Source organism: Solanum dulcamara, chromosome 7 (genome assembly GCF_947179165.1).
Source record: "Solanum dulcamara chromosome 7, daSolDulc1.2, whole genome shotgun sequence".
NCBI classification, from domain to species: domain Eukaryota; kingdom Viridiplantae; phylum Streptophyta; class Magnoliopsida; order Solanales; family Solanaceae; genus Solanum; species Solanum dulcamara.
Window position 1 is genome coordinate 76,657,401 of NC_077243.1, and position 18,620 is coordinate 76,676,020.

An 18,620-nucleotide genomic window follows, 5' to 3' on the forward strand; every position below is an offset into this window, starting at 1 on the left:
ATCAAGGGTACCTTAGATGTTGCAATGTGTTATGGAGGATCAGACTTTACTGTTAAAGGTTATGTTGATTCAGATTATGTAGGTGATCTTGATAAAAGTAAGTTCACCACAGGTTATGTGTTTACTCTTGCTAGAGGAGCTGTAAGCTAGGTTTCAAAACTGCAATCCATCGTGGCTACATCTACGACGGAAGCAGAATATGTAGTAGATACACAAGCTAGCAAAGAGGTAATATGGATGCAGATGTTACTGGAGGAACTCGGGCATAAACAAGAGAAGGTTGCTCTGTTTTGTGACAGTCAAAGCGCTTTGCATCTTGCAAAGAATCCGACATTTCATTCAAGGACAAAGCACATACGAGTTCAGTATCACTTTGTCCGTGAGAAGGTGGAAGAAGGCAGTGTGGATATTCAGAAAATTCACACTACTGACAATCTAATAGATATGTTGACGAAGCCGATCAACAGTAACAAGTTTATATGGTGTCGATCTTTTATTGGCCTAGCAGAAACGTAACATTGCAGCAGTTGGGTAAAAAGGATAGTGTGAAGACTTAATTGATTCTCAATTAAATCTTTAAGTGGGAGAATGAAAAGAAAAACAAAGGGTCAAAAAAGGCTATAACAGAAAGTCTTCAACAATTGTCAAAAAGAAAAGAAAAAAAAAGTTGGCGCAGCAATTGTTGAAAAGGAAAAAGTAAGAATGGAGGAAAAGAACAGTAAAAGGCTGCGTAGCAATTTGTTGAAAAATTGTGCCAAGCAGCCTCATTTTTCCGCATTTTGAAAATGCGTAAAGTTCTTTTACGCGTTTTCATTCTCCTATAAATAGAGGGCCTCTTGCCCTCATTTAAATCATCCAGAAAGTGAGAGTAAAAATACAAAAAGAGTTATACACCAAGATAAATATTGTAGTCTTCAGTGTCCCTTTTAGTAGTTGTTCCTTTTACAAGAGAGAAATATTAATTGTTATTTTCTCCTTGTATTTGAGAGCAGTGTACTCCATATTATAAATAGTGAGATTCTTCTACTCCGTGGTTTTTCTCTTCTATCAGTTAGAGGGGTTTCCACGTAAAATTCTCATGTCTAATTTATTTTTCATATGAATTGTCATATCAAACTTTAGTTGTGGTGCTTCATCCCCCAACATCGAATTCTGGATCAAGTCTAGATAAGTCTCAGGTCCTAGATCAAGGTTGGGCCTCGGGTTTTGAGTCAAGGTAAGAACTGGGGTCTTAGTCAAAGTTGGGGATGGTTGAGTCTCGAATCTCGGGTTACGGGACTCGAGTTAAGGTCAAGTCTCTAGTATAGTGTCCCTTATCTAGGGGTCGAGGTCGAGAGTTAAGGCTCACATATTAAGTTTCTATTCCGGATTGAGGTAAGGTTTTGAATCTCGAGTCAGGATTATCGGGGACAAGATCGGGGTTGTGAGTCAGACCTAAAGGCTTGAGTCTCGATCGATGATAGGGGAGGAACCGAGTAAGGGGTTGGGTAAGGGAAGATGGACAATTTGAAAAAAATATGGCGTATCATAATCCAATTCATTTTTAGCCCATTTTAGCTTAACTTATTTCAACCCAAATAACAGTTGGACTGATTTTAGTCCAACTCATATATTAACTCATTTCATTTTAAGTTGTTCAATTTTAGTCCAACCCTTCATTTCAGTTATATACAATTTTTTTTCTAGTGCATGCAATTGGTGCAAGTAATTATTATTATTTTCAATGGTATTATCAGGCCTAATTTCTCCACTGAATATTTCATTCTTGTTAACAAAACTTTAGTTCTTAATTTTTAGGATTTGCTTTCTCCAATTTTAAATTCTTGACGGAGTGGTTATCGGGCATGACTAGAAATCATGTGGACTTTGCCCGTGCAGGTTTGAATCCTGCCGTCCATGTTCATTTTTCTGTAAGCAATAACGGAGCTAGGATCCCCCTAAGGGACATACAAATAAGTGGCTCCGCCACTGGCGGTGAGTGAGCATAGTTTGAGTACACCAGAAATTCATTTTTTTGTATTGTGCTGAATTTGGGATTTATTTTTTATTGTTTTAGATATTGGATTTGGTACTTCATAATTTTGGATTTATGAAAATTTCGTATCTTATATTTAGTTGTCAGAATACTTTCTGTTTGGATAAAGTTTTACTATTGTTAATTCTTATGGCCTTATTAATATTTCTATTGTATTTTCTTGATAATGATTTCATTACTTGTCCACTTTATTCGGATGATTGTAGTGAGAATAAGGAACAGAAAATCGCCGATATTATTCAGATTTTTTTTTGAGAAACAGAAAAAATTGAAATTCGTTAATAATGTTAAAATCAGAAAGAATATCGCTCCCTCATGAGCGAATTATCCTTTTTGGTTAAAAAAAAATTTGAGTGACCCTTTATGCATTTTTGAAGGGAAAAATGATCTTTTTGGCTCCGGACTCCTTATTATTAACTATAAGTGCATCTTTTATATATTAAATTTATTATATTAAAAAAATGATATAATAAAATTTTCATTACATTATTACTTCTAAAAGCGTAATAATGTCAAATCAATACTCAAGTAAAAAGGGAATATTATGTGCTTTTTAATGTGCACTATATCAAGTATTCCATTCGTTTTAAGCCATGGCAAATGAGAAAAGAAAATGAAACAACGGAAATAAAAGATGATGAAGCTTTTTTTTATAAAAAAAAAATCTCTTTACTTCCCAAGAAAGAAAACGAAAAGACTTTTTTTTTGAAAAAAATAAATATCGCTTCACGTTATTGGTTCATATACAACATTTCCTATACATGATGAATTAATTCACTTGGAAATTTGCTTAGCTAGTATAGTCATATACTCATGAATTCCACCCATGACACAAAGCAAAAAAACTCATTAATCTCAGAAGAAGAAGAAGAAGAAAGAAAAGGTAATTAATTAAACATTAATTTTTTTCCCTTCTATTTGTTCTTACATGTGTAAAAAATTAATGTTTTGTTTTGTTTTTGTTTTGATGACTACTAGGGAAGATGTATAATATATGTATATAGTGTATGATAGTGTATAATCAATGTATACTGGCTAGAAAAAGTAAACAGTAAATTTGTCTGGCTATTTGTGTGAAGATCCATTAAAAAAATGATCTTTTGTTTGTTTTGATGACTTACTAGGGAAGATGTATACGCCATGTATAATATGTGTATGATAGCGTATAGTCTATGTATATCGACTAGAAAAAGCTAGTAAAGTTGTTCAACTATTTGTGTGAAGATCCCTAATAAAAAATTGATCATTTGTTTGTTTTGATGACTACTAGGGAAGATGGATAATATATGTGTAATCCATGTATAATATGTGCATGATAGTCTACAATTTATGTATACCAGCTAAAAAGAGTAAATAGTAAATCTATCTAGCTATTTGTGTGAAGATCCCTAAAAAAATTGATCTTTTGTTTGTTTTGATGACTACTAGGGAAGATGTATAATATATGTGTCACCCATGTATAATATGTGTATGATAGTCTACAATTTATGTATACCAGCTAAAAAGAGTAAATAGTAAATCTGTCCAACTATTTGTGTGAAGATCTCTAAAAATATTGTTGTTTGTTTTGATGACTACTAGGGAAGATGGCACTGGCAACTACTACAAGGAAGAAAGAAGAGAAAAAAAACCCTTTAGGGTTGATAGATTTTGTGTTTTCTTGGTCTTTAGGGGATGTGTTGAACAAAGATCTTTATAAAGACAAGGTTTGAATCTTTTTTTCTTCTTGTCCATATGCATGCTTTAAGTTACATTTAATGATCGTTGAAAAATATTTATACAATCAAATCACTTATATACTAAGATAACTGAGTAAGTTTCTAGTAAAAATGGTTACTAACCTAATATTAATGATTAACCTATAAATTAATAGTGTAAATTTACGTTGATCAATATATATAACTTAAATTCCTTTGAATATTTGCCCCCAAACAAATTGCTGATATGCCTCCTTTACATTTTATGTGGCGAGTTTCGAAGCAACGATGGTTAAACTACTTAATTTTAGGTGTGAATTCGAAAATTGATTCTTGGACTTCTTTTGAAATATAGTTAACAAATTAAATTTTTCAGAAGATATTTAAGAAAATTGTGATCATAAAAAAAAAACCTCTTTGACCTCCCAAAAGGTAATAGTGCCACGTAAAATGAACAAAGGGAGTACTTAAGATCAGATGCTAGTATTGCTTTAGTGGCTAGAAAAGAATCGACCATTGTTTTTCAGTTGTAGAAAGCATTTTGTGTTTCTTGCATAATCACACATGTTATATAACTGAAGGCGGTTTTAGATCCAGAGTCATGATTCAGGATGAGTATGATCTTAATATATGTATACATTTTCCGAGCCAAAAACAATAAGTAGAACCTATAGAGTCGTCTTGGTCCACATATGTAATATATAACTACACTAAGTGACAAGAATGCATAAAGCCATGCACGATGGAAGGCATCAAGTTTGTATCGACGAAATCTAATGCATTATGAATCTCTATCTGGCTCTATACTCATTAAACATATATTGGTTTGAAACAAATATTCAATATGAAACAATTGTCTTCTTTTGTTCCTTTGTTATTTGCCAAGTTATTAATCTTTTTTCCAAATGTGTTAGGTTAAGGAGATTCCTGAGACATTCTTATCGATTGATCATTACATGAAGTCATTCATTACTCCACTTATCGAAGAAACACATGCTGATTTGCTCTCAAGCATTACCACAGTTTCACGAGCCCCTATACTCGAGGTTCTTAATGTCACAGAATCGATTTATTTTAAACCTCCCAATGATTTATATTATGATATTTTCTTGAGTCGAGCTATGGTGGTGAAGAATATTGAAAGAAAGTATAAACCAGTGAATGGAGATTTGATTGCACTATCAGATGTAATACCAAGAAGAATTGATGATTTGAACAGGCCTAAGATATCTTATTTGATTGGCATAATCTATGGCATACAAGATGAAGATTCATACCAGATAAACATTCTGTCTTCGAAGCCTATTTCATTTCAGAAACCAAACAATGAAAAGGGTGAAAAGGAGGACAAATATTTTGTTGTCTATCTTTCTAATTTAACAACAAATCTTCGAATATGGGCTGCTTTGAATCCGAACGTGGAAAACACAAACCTGAATATCATTAAGACTCTGCTGAAAAGTAATCCAAGTAGTGTAAGTAAACATCTTTTTCCCCTTCTTTTTCTTAACTACATATACGAGATATTGTTCAAGTTATGTATGCCTATATTTACAGTTTGGCTTGTAAGTTATATCGAGTATGTGATTGGGGTAGTTTTCACGAGGCTCTACTTTCTATACTTTGTATCATTTTCAAGTAGGGTTAGTCTGTTGTTGATGTATGTATCGCTTCTTAAACGTATATTGTTTACACGCATATGTTAAGAGATTTTTTGCAAAGTTATGTTAGATGACACCTTGATAGAATATATGCGTCCACCACACGAGTCAGGGGACCAGGTCCCTTGACACAGTCAATTTACAGAATGCTCAAGAAACGGACAGCTAATGCAAGTAATGAACAAGACAAGAGTTTTACGTGGAAAAACTCCTTGCTCAAGAGAGAAACAACCATGACCTGTCCAATAGGATTTCCAACCAATCTTCACTAGATGCAAGAGCAAAGTGATCTATTACAACCTCTGTAACTAGATACAAATCCTCTTCACCCCTATGCTTGCAACATCCTATCACAAGACTTTGAGCCTAAAAAATATGACTATTGCCCACTACCCCAACTCACTCTAGTTGACGTAGACTTCAACATTCCGATAAAGGCTAGTTCTAGCAATGACTTGAAAACTAAGCAATAAGATTATTGCCCACTAGACAACCACCCTTAGGTTAATGTAGACTCTTCTAACTACTTCAATGCTAACTCTAGCAAAGAAATCACAATGACAATACAAAGAGAAGTAATCAATATTCCTTTATATGATATGAATTGATTTTACAATGTTTAGCACACTAGACTCAAAGTTACAACAAATCAACAACCTAAAACTATTCTTCAATAGTAGCTCGATCAGGTTGTTGCCTTGAGGAAGTGTTCTTTCTTTTGAGCACACACACCACTTTTCTTTTGCCTTGTAAAAAATGATGTATGAAAACTAAGTTGTTTCATATCTCAAAGATAGTATTTAGTATATGGACGAAACACCTGGTACCTTCTGATTGGCTGGACGTCTCTGTCGTCCAACAACTGTCCACCAACCACAGCAGGTGGTGGCAGCTTTTACAGCTGGACCAGGTCGATCAGGTCCCATGGTTTGTAGTCTCTTCTGATTTGCCCCAATCAGGTCCCATGGTTTCTTTTACAGTTGTCTCTCATTTTGTATGTGACACACACCGATCATGGGACCAGGTCCGCCAATCAGGTCCCATGGTTTGTTGGTGCATCAGAACTTGAATTATAACACACCTCTTTACTAAGGAGTGTATGTGCTACTGCTGAGTCTTGTTCCTTTATTTTATAGCCATTTTGAAGGTATATTATAAGCTCTTTCCTGGTAAGTTTAAATTCTATGATCACCTTTTATAGTTTGTTATATATTTCAATTGTCCACAGGATGAAGTAGACTGCTCCCTTTGCTCTTCCACGGAATCTAAAACTAATGCTTTATCGAATTCAAGTGCCATTATTCAGTCCTTTGGGCTAGATGCTGCTCAACAACAGGCTGTTCTAAGTTGTATTGCAACAACAGAATGTGTTCACAGGAATACGGTTAAGCTAATTTGGGGTCCTCCAGGAACAGGGAAGACCAAAACAGTTGCCTCCTTACTTTGTGTCCTGTTAAAGATGAAATGCAGAACTTTGACTTGTGCGCCCACGAACATTGCTGTGCTGGGAGTTACTAAGAGGCTGATGCAACATGTACGAGATGGTCTGGAATTTGACACATATGGTTTAGGGGACATCATTTTATTTGGGAATGCAAAAAGAATGAACATTGGTGATCATGAAGATCTGTTTGATGTATTTCTTAATACTCGTGTTCGTAGTCTTGCTTTCTGTTTGTCTCCTATTCATGGGTGGAAAAGTGCTATCCATTCTATGATATCTTTTCTTGAGGCTCCAATGAAGCAATACCGACAATACTTAAGAGAAGAAGAAGAAAAAATTGTCATAAAAAACATACAAAAGAACAAGAAGAAGGCATCAATGGATAAAAGAAGTTTCGAAAGGAAGAATAACTTCAGATTCGATGGTGAAGAGAACAAGGGCAATTTTGTTGAGACAAGTGAAGAAGAAATTAGTGTTTGGACATTTGAGGAGTTTGTTATCAAGAGATTCAAATGGATCCAGGAACACTTGACATATTGTCTAACAAGCATGTACACACATCTGCCTACTTGTTTCCTTCCACTGAAAGTAGCTAAGGAAATGATAAGGCTTTGTAAGATGCTTCGAACTCTTGAAACATTGTTTGGTTCTGTTGGTACATGCGAAGGATTTAAAGAAGTTCTGCTTGGTATGTTGGCAAGGAATAAGGCAAGACGTTTTGCTTATTTGTATGCAATGAAAAAAGAATGTCTTAAAGTATTGAAATTTGTCAATGAAAATATCTCTCTTCCCAAACTCATTTATGAGTATAAAATTCGAAGGTTTTGTCTAAAAGGTGCGTGCTTGATTTTCTGCACTGCTTTTAGCTCATCAAGATTGCAAATAAGGGGAATGAAACCACTAAAGATGGTGGTAATTGATGAAGCAGCTCAGCTGAAAGAATGTGAATCCACTATTCCGTTACAACTCTCAGGTCTCCGCCATGCTATACTCATTGGAGATGAGAAACAATTGCCTGCTATGGTTCAGAGCAAGGTTTTCAAATAATCTTAGTATTGAATGTTCTTGCATTACGTTGTTGCGCTTTCATAATTTAAAATGTGTCTGTTGTTGACAGATTTGTGAGAAGGCGGAGTTCGGGAGGAGCTTATTTGAGAGGCTGGTAATTTTAGGACACAAGAAGCACCTTCTTAATGTTCAATATAGGATGCATCCAAAAATAAGTTTGTTCCCAAACAACGAATTCTATGAGAAGAAAATTATGGATGGTCCTAATGTGACAGCAACTATATATGAGAAGAGATTTCTTAAAGGAGATATTTTTGGCTCCTATTCATTCATTAATGTGAGCAGCGGAAAAGAGGTGCTTGATGACAAGCACAGCACGAGAAATATGGCAGAAGTTCTCGTTGTAGCTGAGATTGTTGCAAACCTTCATAAAGGTAATACTCTTATCTTTCATAAATTTAATATGCTCAGGATGAATTTTAAGGTCTCTTGGTTTGCGTTTTCGTTGATTTGGCTAGCCTGATATTATTATTATTATGTGAAATACAGAATCTGTCTCTTCAAATCAAAAAGTCCGTGTTGGTTGTATATCTCCTTACAAAGCTCAAGTTTTTGCTATTCAACAAACTCTTGGCAAGAGATATAGCACGGATGTTAAGAGTGATTTCTCAGTGAACGTACGTTCTGTTGATGGCTTTCAAGGTGGTGAAGAGGATGTGATAATTATATCCACTGTTCGGTGTAATGGGAATGGATCAGTTGGTTTTCTTTCTAACATTCAGAGAGCAAATGTAGCACTGACTCGAGCAAGGTACTGATTTGAGGACAACTTACATTACTACATTTCAAAATGTTTTAACTATGAAGAATCATTCTAATTGATAGACACGTTAATTGTTTCCTTGGCTTCTTATGCAGATACTGTCTTTGGATATTGGGAAATGCCACAACTTTGGTTAACAGTGATTCCGTTTGGAAGAATATAGTCCTTGACGCCAAGGCTCGTGGTTGTTACTTTGATGCTATTGATGACAAGAGATTGACTGAAGCAATTTTGAGTGCTACCGTTGAGCTTGGCCAGATAGATACATTACTCAGAACGGACTCCCCTCTATTCAAAACAGCCAAGTGGAAGGTATATTACTTCATTTTGCTTAAGCTGCACGCTTACTTTCTTAAACTCCGTGTTAAATCAAAACCAATTAAACAAATTGAAACAGAGGGAGTACATCTGTTAAATTTGGATTTTGCAAGTAGAGTAAACTAGAAGTCTCAAAAGGTTCTTCGCTGTTACAACCTAACAGGTTTTGTTCTGTGAGAATTTCTCGAAATCCATTGCCAGAATTAAGGATGTTGAGATCAGTAAAGAAGTGATTTCCCTTTTGGTGAAGCTAATAAGCGGTTGGCGTAAGTCAGAAAAGAACAGAATACACAACAAGGGTGGGAATTCTTGTGCACTGTTGGAGGTCTACAAAGTGAAGCACCTAAAATTGATTTGGACCATAGATATTCTGCAACAGGGATCGACACACGTTCAAGTACTAAAGATTTGGGATATTTTACCAGCATATCGGATATCGAACTTGTCAAAGGACCTTGACATTCTTTTTGGTCAATATGCATTTGATTTGATGAATCGTTGCTTATGCAAACGTGTGGAACGGTACAAACATATTTTTGTTTTGCTTCTAGTCTAAATTGTTGTCTTTTCGTCTGTTCTTATAAGTCATATTCATTTGTTGTCTTCACAAAGTGTCCTGTTCTGTAGAAACTTGGTACTTCCAATGACTTGGCCAAACAATGGAAATACTGTCTCAAGAACTGGATCAGCTCACAGTGAACGAGACCAGAACTTGGCACGTCAACTGTCAGCTATGAGTTTGAATGATAAACCGGGATCTTCAAGAACTTCCAAGTGAGTGTACGTATATAGGTTATAAATTATAGAGTTTCTACAAGGGAAAATACAGTCAAATCTCTCTATATAACAACATCGTTTATCTGGATAATTTTGGGAAGCTATAACGAAATGCTGTTATATGTAACATAACGTGAGAAATCAGTTTCAAGGAAAACTTGACCGTTATAGTGAAATGTTGTTATAGAGAAATCTGACTATAATTCCTGAAACGTTAAAAAAAGGAAAGTTTGTTCAACATTTTTGTTATTTGGGCAGATGATTTTGCTTATAAACCATAGAAATGTTCTTTTTGTCGTATGAGGTCAATCTAGTTACTAACTCTACTCATTTTTGCCAGTAATTTTCACAAGTCCAAGACGAAGAAAGGAGGAATGATCAAAGCAGTGTGGCAACCTGTATCAAATCAATCTAGTTTCTAACAACATCAAACACATCCGCTCCAAATCTCTAACGATTAATCATAAAAGGTTTGCTAAATCCATTCAATCAACTATCATACTTAATTATCTAATACAATTGCACGGAACTTCAAGGGCTATTTTGTGGAATTACACTGGTATGTTGTTGTAATTGCACGGAACTTCATTGATTGTCAATAGCATTATTGTCACCCGATGATCTTACGTCCCTATGTTGTAATGTCAAACCAAGGTTGTAATGGCACAGATGAAGCAATAAACCTCTTTGAGTACTTTTTGATCACGAAAATTATAAATTAACAAACAAAACAAAACCCATCTCAAATAAAAGAGATTTTTTACATAACAAAACATATTAATTGTTGACATAAAACCTATCATCAAGTTTCTCAATTTCTCCAAACTGGGTAACGTTTTTATCCAGTTTAGATTAGTTAATATCTTGAATTAAATAGGAAACAAAGTTAATTTTAAATTTTATTCGAGGATTATTATTTTTATTCCATGCATATACCAAATGACCCTGAGGTTTTTTGTTTGAAACAAATATATTTTCTTTGTCTCAATTTATATGGCATATTTAGATTTTCGAAAGTTAAATAATTTAAGTTTGTTTATGAGTTTAGGCATGTAATCTTCAAGCTTTTTAAAATAAGATTTATAATTTGAAAACTACGTAAGAATTATTTTAAATAACAATAATTGATGGTTCAAAATATTTAAATGATATATAAAAAATTATGATAAAAAATAGACTTGTTTAAATCTCAAAATTTTTAAAATGCCACATAAATTAAGACAAATAGAGTATGAACAACTTCCTTCTATTACGTCGGTTTAGTTTGATCAATTATGGTCAATTATGTTGCTACAAGGACTCGATAAAAATAAGAAGAATAGATTGTGGTGTCCTGCATGTATTAGGTCACGTAGGAAGCACGTATCTACTTGCTCAATTTTATACAAGTTTAAGTGTTTATTTATGCACAATCAAAATTGAAAGGCATAAATATCAGTTGAAGTCAAATTAAAAGACATATTTATGTATTATGCTCATTATACACATAATATATATCCGTCGACTACTTCTTAATTTAAACGATTGTGTGGACCGCTATTTAGGTTAAAGAAACCATTCTATCTAAATAGTCATGGCCCTACACTGCTGGATCCGAAAAGTATAGATCTAAACTAACTTGTTCAGTGTGTATAAGATAAGTCTGATGGGATTTACTTTTGAATCCCAAGTTTTTGGTCTTGTCATCTCATCTATTATTTTAATTATTTGAAGATGAACTTGTGCAAATCTATGTTTGGTCAACGTTTTGCTCATTTTTTGTGTATTAATCTCATGGCTTGAATAAAAAATTACGTAAAAGAAAGGTATTCCAAAAATTCAAATACGTAGGTATGGGATAAACATAATTAAGTCTTTTTGTTAAATAAAAGTAAATTCAAACTTTTTTTTGTAATGATCATTCTATGTAATTTTGTTCATGAATTTGGACATAAAAACTTTTAATTTTTTTAAAATAAAATTTATATATTTGAATATTATATAAAAAGTACTATAAATCACATTAATTAACAATTTAAAATAACTAAAAGGCATAAGAAAATATTTCAACAAAAAAAACTTGGTTTACTCTTGAAATTTCAATTGTGGCACATAAGTTGGGACAAAGGGAGTAACATTTAATTATAACGTACAGTTAAGTTTTCTTTAGAACCAATTTTTCATACTGCATTATATTAAATATTTTCTGTATAACAATCAAAAAAATATCTGAACAAATGACATCGTTATTAAGATATTTGATTGAATACCAAAAATTCAAACAGTTGGGTCATACAATCCAATGTGAAGGCTGCATTGAGTTGGCTTTGATTAATTCACAATTGGTCCACTTTGACAACTGTGTAAATTAATCCAAATTTGGTACTTATGAGAAAAGTTATATTAATTACTAGTTGTATTTTAGTATCTTTTATTTTGCTCTATAAATAGCTTATATTAAAAGAGGATATTAACCTCAAATTAAGCAGCAAATTCAAAGAAATATACAATGGCCTTTTACAAAGTTGGTATCCTTTCTCTCCTCCTATTGTCTGGTAAGGCTTCTTTAATATATTTTGCTCTATAACAAGCTTTCAAGCAAAAAATGTAACTTATATCTAGGGGTGTTTAAATGAGCGAGTCAGATTGAATTTGAAAAGTCGTGAAAATGGATCGAGTTAATAAGTGGACAGGTTAATGAAGCGGTGAAAAGTTACATAAGCTCAAATGGGCTAAATAATGTGTCAATGACCAATCCTTCAAACTTTTATCAAGTTTCCATTTCTTTGTTTATTTTTTAATAATCTATTTTATCATTTAATAGTTTTTATTATTATTATTATTATGGCGATATATAACACATCAAATCAAGAAAAGATTTTTAAGAATATTTTGATAAAATTTATCATAGTCAATTTGAGTTATATATTTAGTCAAAATCAACAAAACTTTTTGATGAACAAAATTGTTGGATCAAAATGAGTTGAGTTAATAAATGAGCGGATTAATAGATAGGTGGGTTGAACTTTAAAGAGTCAAATGGGCTGAGTTATTAAAAAGACCCTTACTTGAGTTATATATTTAGTCAAAATCAACAAAACTTTTTGATGAACAAAATTGTTGGATCAAAATGAGTTGAGTTAATAAATGAGCGGATTAATAGATAGGTGGGTTGAACTTTAAAGAGTCAAATGGGCTAAGTTATTAAAAAGACCCTTACTTGATCTGAGATAGACTAAGTCAAGATGAGCTAAACAACATGTCATAATTATTAACCCGTCCAATCATTAAACAAGTTTTTAAAAGATATTTCTAACAAGATTTCTCACGGGTCAATTGAATCTACTTGTTTAGCCCAACTTGTAGATGAACTGAGTTGAGAGAATCGAAATGGACTGATTAAGCTATCAAATTACGCTAGTTGTATATATTTTCATGAGCTAATCTTGACATCCTTAATTTTGATATGTTGCACATATCAAGCTTTCAAGTTAAATATGTACTTAATATCCTTTCTTTGTGTTGATTTGGGTGTTTTTATATATAGGTATATTTTTGTTGGGAGTTCATGTGGAATATACAAGTGCAAAGTCATGTCTACAATATTGTGATGGTGAAGTGGCCTACATGACTTGTCCTTCTTCAGGAGATGAACAAATTAGTCCAGTTTGTGTCAATTGTTGCACAGCAAATGAAGGCTGTAAATTGTTTAAAACTGATGGATCATTAATTTGTACTGGAACTAAAAGTTAATATAATCCAAATGTAATGTAATGTGATTAGCATCTCTACTTTCTCGAGATAGTGAAAGAAATTGCTTACATTCTAGCCTTTACAAATCTGGTGGTTGTTATTGTTGTATAATTGTACACACGTGTAATAAGGCTTAAGTTATTTACTCTGGCGGCGTGCTAAAAGAATAATGATATATATATATATTTTATTGACATTTTAACTTTAAACTTTTCGTTTAATCCTTAATGTAATGATACGGAATATGATGTTTTGTGTGTCTGTTCTCATCAATATAAAATAAGCACTTTTAGCCTCTCAAATACTTGGTCAAACTAGGTTTATGCAGAAAGATATAAAAAAACAAATTGAAATATACGTGGACGGCAGGATTCGAACCTGCGCGGGCAAAGCCCACATGATTTCTAGTCATGCCCGATAACCACTCCGGCACGTCCACTTATATGCTAATTAGAGGTTAATCCTTTTTCACATACTCAATAATTTTTATCACCAATCTTTATAACTCCATTCGTTTTAATTTACGTGTCAAATTTTTGACTTAACACACCTATTAAAAAAAAAATGGTATAGTAAATTTACTATTTTATCTTTATTAATGGATAAGGTCCCAAATATATTTACTTATTATACTTTTAAAAAATATTAATTCAATATTAATAAATTAAAAGTATAATAAAAAATATATTGCTTTTTTTAATTAATTAAAAATAAAAAATAAATTAAAATATATTTGATAGATAAATCGAGACGATAGAAGTATTTATATTTTGTGTGAGTGAATAAACGTGTCATCCTCTCTTATGTGGATGGATAACTATTGGAAGAAGAAGTGGTGGGGGATAAAGACTTAGGTATAAATTTAATAAATGAATTAAGTAGGATGGTGATTGCCACCAATTCCTAATAGTAGCAATTACTTAATTTTAATTTGTTTGTTAAATTTATTATTGAATTAAAGGTCTTTTCTTGACAAATACTTTTAGAAAAAATATTATTTCTCTTAAAATACTTTGTAAACAAGTAATGAAAACTTTAAATTTTGTATTGGAGATGAAATAACAGATGATAATATTATTTGACAAAAAAATGTTCTGTAAATATATTGCAATGTCCAGGAGCGAAATCAGAATATTTGATAAGGGGGTTCAAGAAAATTAAAAAATAAGGGACTGGGATGAAAAAAGTAAACAAATGTGTCATTGCCAAGAATCGAACCCACAACCACAGACTCAATCACAGACGCCTTATCCACTAATCCACAATCTACATTTGTTAAGGGGATGCAAAAATAATATTTGTACATGAATAAAAAAATTCGCAGTATATATATAGTGCAATTTTCCGACGAAGGGGGTTCGGTCGCCACCCCTCGCACCCCTGTAGTTCCGCCCCTGGCAATGTCCTCAAATAATATACATGTATAAATGCATTCAAAATATGTAAAAATGTTCAAAGCAATAAGAGAGGGAGGAAAAAAAAAACACATCTAAAGTTTCAAGCAAATATCTCTTTTTTTGGAAAAGCAAAAAATAGCAGAGAAATTAGTTTTATTTATTTATTTATTTATTTAAAGGATGGTGAAAATTATTAATAATAATAATAAGCAAAAAGAAAAAAAGAAAAACAAGGAGCGCCGCAGGAAAACTAAAAGAAAAAAGAGAAAAACAAGTAGCCTATTTCACATCTTCCGGAGCTCAAGCACTCACTCTCCCACATATAAGGTGCTTAACACACACACAAAAAAAATTAATGTCAATTTTCTATTGAAGTTCGAAAGTGGGTTCCACGCGCCGAAGATGAAGGTAGTTTTTCTCCAATCCGTTTTCTTTCCATTTATAGTACACTGTTTGGGACAAGTGGGGTCAATGAGGTTGGGCTGGCACTAAGATAGAAAGTGGATAACGCCGAATCTTTTTATATTTTTCATATCAGATAACATTAATATAAAATTTAAACTATAGTATATATTTGTAGTCCTTTTTCTCCTTATCCTCTTTCACCTATTGTGAAAACAACAAAAGAAAAAATTGCATTTATAGCCATTTTCAAGAACTGTATGGTGGATTTTTTTTGTTTTGATGATGAGTATGAAAATGGGTTTAGTTTCTTTGGACCAACAAAACAACCATGGGATCATGGATGAGGAAAATCAAGATTCTTTGTGTTATGATTCTTCTGAAATTTCGAGTAATTCTTCTTCATCTGATTCGGAGTTGTTTGATGAAGAAGAAGGAGAAGGGGATTCGTCTGATCCAACTTCTCCTAATTCCTCGTCTGGTGATTCAATAAGCCACCATCACACAAAAGGAGCTTTGCAGAATATGTCCACTTTACTTCAAGAACTTCCCTTCAAGTAACAACTACTTTTCCTCTGTTTCTTTCTTTGTTTTTTTTTTTAAAATTTGGTTATGTTACGTATTTATATTTATATTGAAGCTTGATTAAATTTAAATTTGTCTATATTGGGGAAATGCCTCCAATTTCGTAGTTAGATGTAGTCACGCTGCCCTTCAAGATAGAGGCTTTAGTTATTGTTTCGCATCCCAAGGCGGGGCAAATTATTATATAAAGAAATGAGACATATATTCCCTTAACTAATATTTGTTATCTTAGAAAATCTAATTCAAAATTAAGAAGAAATGTGACTTGGTAAGGTAATAACTATTTACATGATGATTTGAAAAATTAATTTATCAAAGTGGTTTAGGTAGTTTAGTTGGATTGAAAATTTTGGTGTGTGGTTCGAAAGAGAAGGGTAGGACTGGGGTAGAGGAATTGATCAACTCATCAAATCTCTAGAGATTTAAAGAGGCTTGTAATTCTGATTAATGAATACTCGTCACTTAAGAGATAATAATTGTTAATTATTCAACGCTAAGGGAGTTATTAATTTTAAAATACTTGAAATAAGACAGGTAATTTGATACAACAATTTGAAATATAAATAAGGTAAAAGTCTATATATGTCATTACACACGAGTTTCGAGTTCAAATTGGGCACCTAACATGTCATGGCAAGAAATGATGGCAATAGCAATGGGTTACCTCGTCCGATGTTGAGCCTTAGCTCTGATATCAACTGTTACGAGGCGCCTAAAGAATACTAGATTATTTTGTTTCCACATATTAAAGTTTTGATGACTAAAAGTTATTTGATACTTATATTGTACTTAAAATTAGTCGAATTATGTGTAATCAGACTCAAACACCATAAAAATTACTTTTCAATTGTATTAAAAATAAGTAAGTGCTCGTCAGGATAAAATTACTAAAGTTGAAAATAACCAAAGTTGAGAGATGTCCAATTTATTGCTTTTGATTTGTTTTTAGCTTAAAAACACTCAACTTTAAACCATACTTTTGATATTCATCAAATACAATTCATTTTTTAACATGGTATCAGAATATGATTCATCCCAATTTTGTTTCATGATGTTAGACTTTTATAGTAAATTGCCTATACTTCATATATGTCTAGCCCTGGACGTGACGTAGCGTATTGGACAATTCTTCCACCAGAGCTAACTTTCGAGCTAACTTTCGAGATTGAATTACGTTCGATATCCATTTTTAAACAAATACCAAAATTAATCTAAAGATGCTTAACTTTAATTTGCTTTTAACATTATCTAATTAATTTTCCTTTTTTTGGGTTAATAGGAGAGGATTGTCAAAGCATTACAATGGGAAATCACAATCATTCACTTCTCTATCAAATGTGAGGAGTTTAGAGGATATGGCTAAACCAGAAAATCCATACAACAAGAAGCTCAAATCATGCAAGAGTTATGGAGTTTTCTTGGAAGGTTTCAAATCTGATAACTTGCAGCCACCTATTAGAAGCAGTAGTTCTTCAAGACTCAACTCAAAGAGAGGCTCATGTTCATCATTAAGAGCAAAGAGAAATGGAAGTTTTCTTGGGAATAATAGTAGACCTCCTGCTCCTCCAAATGGATCAACTAGTTTTACAAGTCAAACCCCTTTATTTGCTTGATGGTTCTTATCAATATTTTTTGAAAGGGTTTCACTTAATATATTTACTTTGCTCTTGTTATTGTTTCTTTTTTCTTTATGGCTATGCAATACACTCCTTTAGTACTTGTTGTGTGGGATTACATTTGGTATGTTTGTGTTGTATTTTGTGTTCGAAGGTCCTTACCTTAGATGGATTATGTCGGTTTACATTAGAGCCCGATTAAATCCGGATTTATGTGAGAAAGTTCCACATTGGAGGTAAAATATTTTCTAACAAAAGCGACTTCGTACTCAAGGAGATTCGAACCTGAGAACTTTGATTAAAGACGAAGAGTCCATCATAATCCTTGTTGATTACAAAATTTATTATTATTACTACTATATATATATATATATATATATATATATTATTTTATTTAACTGAGTATAAGAAAAAAGATAAAGACATGAAATTTGAGAGTTGAAAATAAATTTACTGAATCTACTAGTTCATATTCAAAATTTTAACTATTTTTTGGCCAAAGTTCATCCAGTTCCAGTGATATGAGCATGAACTTTAAACAAAAATAATATGAAGTCATTCAAGTCTGACTTGAACTTTAATTGCATGTGATTGAACTTTAATTAGGGGTGCACATAGGTAAGTTAGTTCGAAATTTCAAATATCAAACTAAAATAATTGTGCCAGATTTTTAAATTTACAAACCAAAATTAATAAAAATCAAATTTTGTAATCTTGATTTTTTTTCTTAGGCATTTTCAATAAAGTCTTCTTACAAATATATAATTAACTTGTACTTTAAATATTTTCTTAACCTAACATGATAAAATATTTTTTAAAGAAAATAAAATATGAGATGATGACCCTGAAATATTCAATATCAAAAATAAACACTAGGATTTCACAATAAGTAGTGCTACACACGTTTTTTCTTCTTTTCTTTTGAGTACAACTTCTCCTTTAAGCTCTTTTTCACTTTTTTTAATAAATAAATAAATAAATCGTTTTCCATCTCGAATTCTTTCATTGATCATAATTAAACCTAAAACATGACAAATTTCATAAAATTGAGCATAAATATATACTAAAAAAACTATAAATTTGAAAGGAAAAGACGCTGAATAAATGATAAAATCACCATTTATT

General features: G+C 32.3%; 2 protein-coding genes and 1 non-coding gene across 3 annotated transcripts; 2 read left to right on the top strand and 1 right to left on the bottom strand.

Annotated features, from left to right (window-relative positions):
• The first annotated feature begins 3,621 nt into the window (after positions 1 to 3,621).
• On the top strand, positions 3,622 to 10,436 carry LOC129894890 (uncharacterized). The gene is made up of 9 exons (XM_055970497.1): positions 3,622 to 3,741; positions 4,647 to 5,207; positions 6,622 to 7,872; positions 7,955 to 8,279; positions 8,395 to 8,656; positions 8,764 to 8,980; positions 9,150 to 9,508; positions 9,614 to 9,760; positions 10,104 to 10,436. Exons 1-9 carry the CDS (start codon positions 3,622 to 3,624, stop codon positions 10,183 to 10,185), a joined length of 3,324 nt encoding a protein of 1,107 aa, XP_055826472.1. The 3' UTR covers positions 10,186 to 10,436.
• A 3,416-nt stretch (positions 10,437 to 13,852) lies between these two features.
• Positions 13,853 to 13,934, bottom strand: TRNAS-AGA (transfer RNA serine (anticodon AGA)). Its single transcript has one exon. It is a non-coding gene; the product is annotated as a tRNA-Ser (tRNA).
• Positions 13,935 to 15,486: 1,552 nt separating this feature from the next.
• On the top strand, positions 15,487 to 17,596 carry LOC129896816 (protein OXIDATIVE STRESS 3-like). The gene is made up of 2 exons (XM_055972795.1): positions 15,487 to 15,851; positions 17,159 to 17,596. Exons 1-2 carry the CDS (start codon positions 15,577 to 15,579, stop codon positions 17,490 to 17,492), a joined length of 609 nt encoding a protein of 202 aa, XP_055828770.1. The 5' UTR covers positions 15,487 to 15,576; the 3' UTR covers positions 17,493 to 17,596.
• Positions 17,597 to 18,620: the final 1,024 nt, after the last annotated feature.

Coding starts and splice junctions, on each gene's coding strand:
- LOC129894890 (XM_055970497.1), top strand. CDS start 3,622: ATGGCACTGGCAACTACTACAAGGAAGAAAGAAGAGAAAAAAAACCCT. Junction 3,742..4,646: donor AAGATCTTTATAAAGACAAG/GTTTGAATCTTT, acceptor CAAATGTGTTAG/GTTAAGGAGATTCCTGAGAC. Junction 9,761..10,103: donor GGATCTTCAAGAACTTCCAA/GTGAGTGTACGT, acceptor CATTTTTGCCAG/TAATTTTCACAAGTCCAAGA.
- LOC129896816 (XM_055972795.1), top strand. CDS start 15,577: ATGATGAGTATGAAAATGGGTTTAGTTTCTTTGGACCAACAAAACAAC. Junction 15,852..17,158: donor CTTCAAGAACTTCCCTTCAA/GTAACAACTACT, acceptor TTGGGTTAATAG/GAGAGGATTGTCAAAGCATT.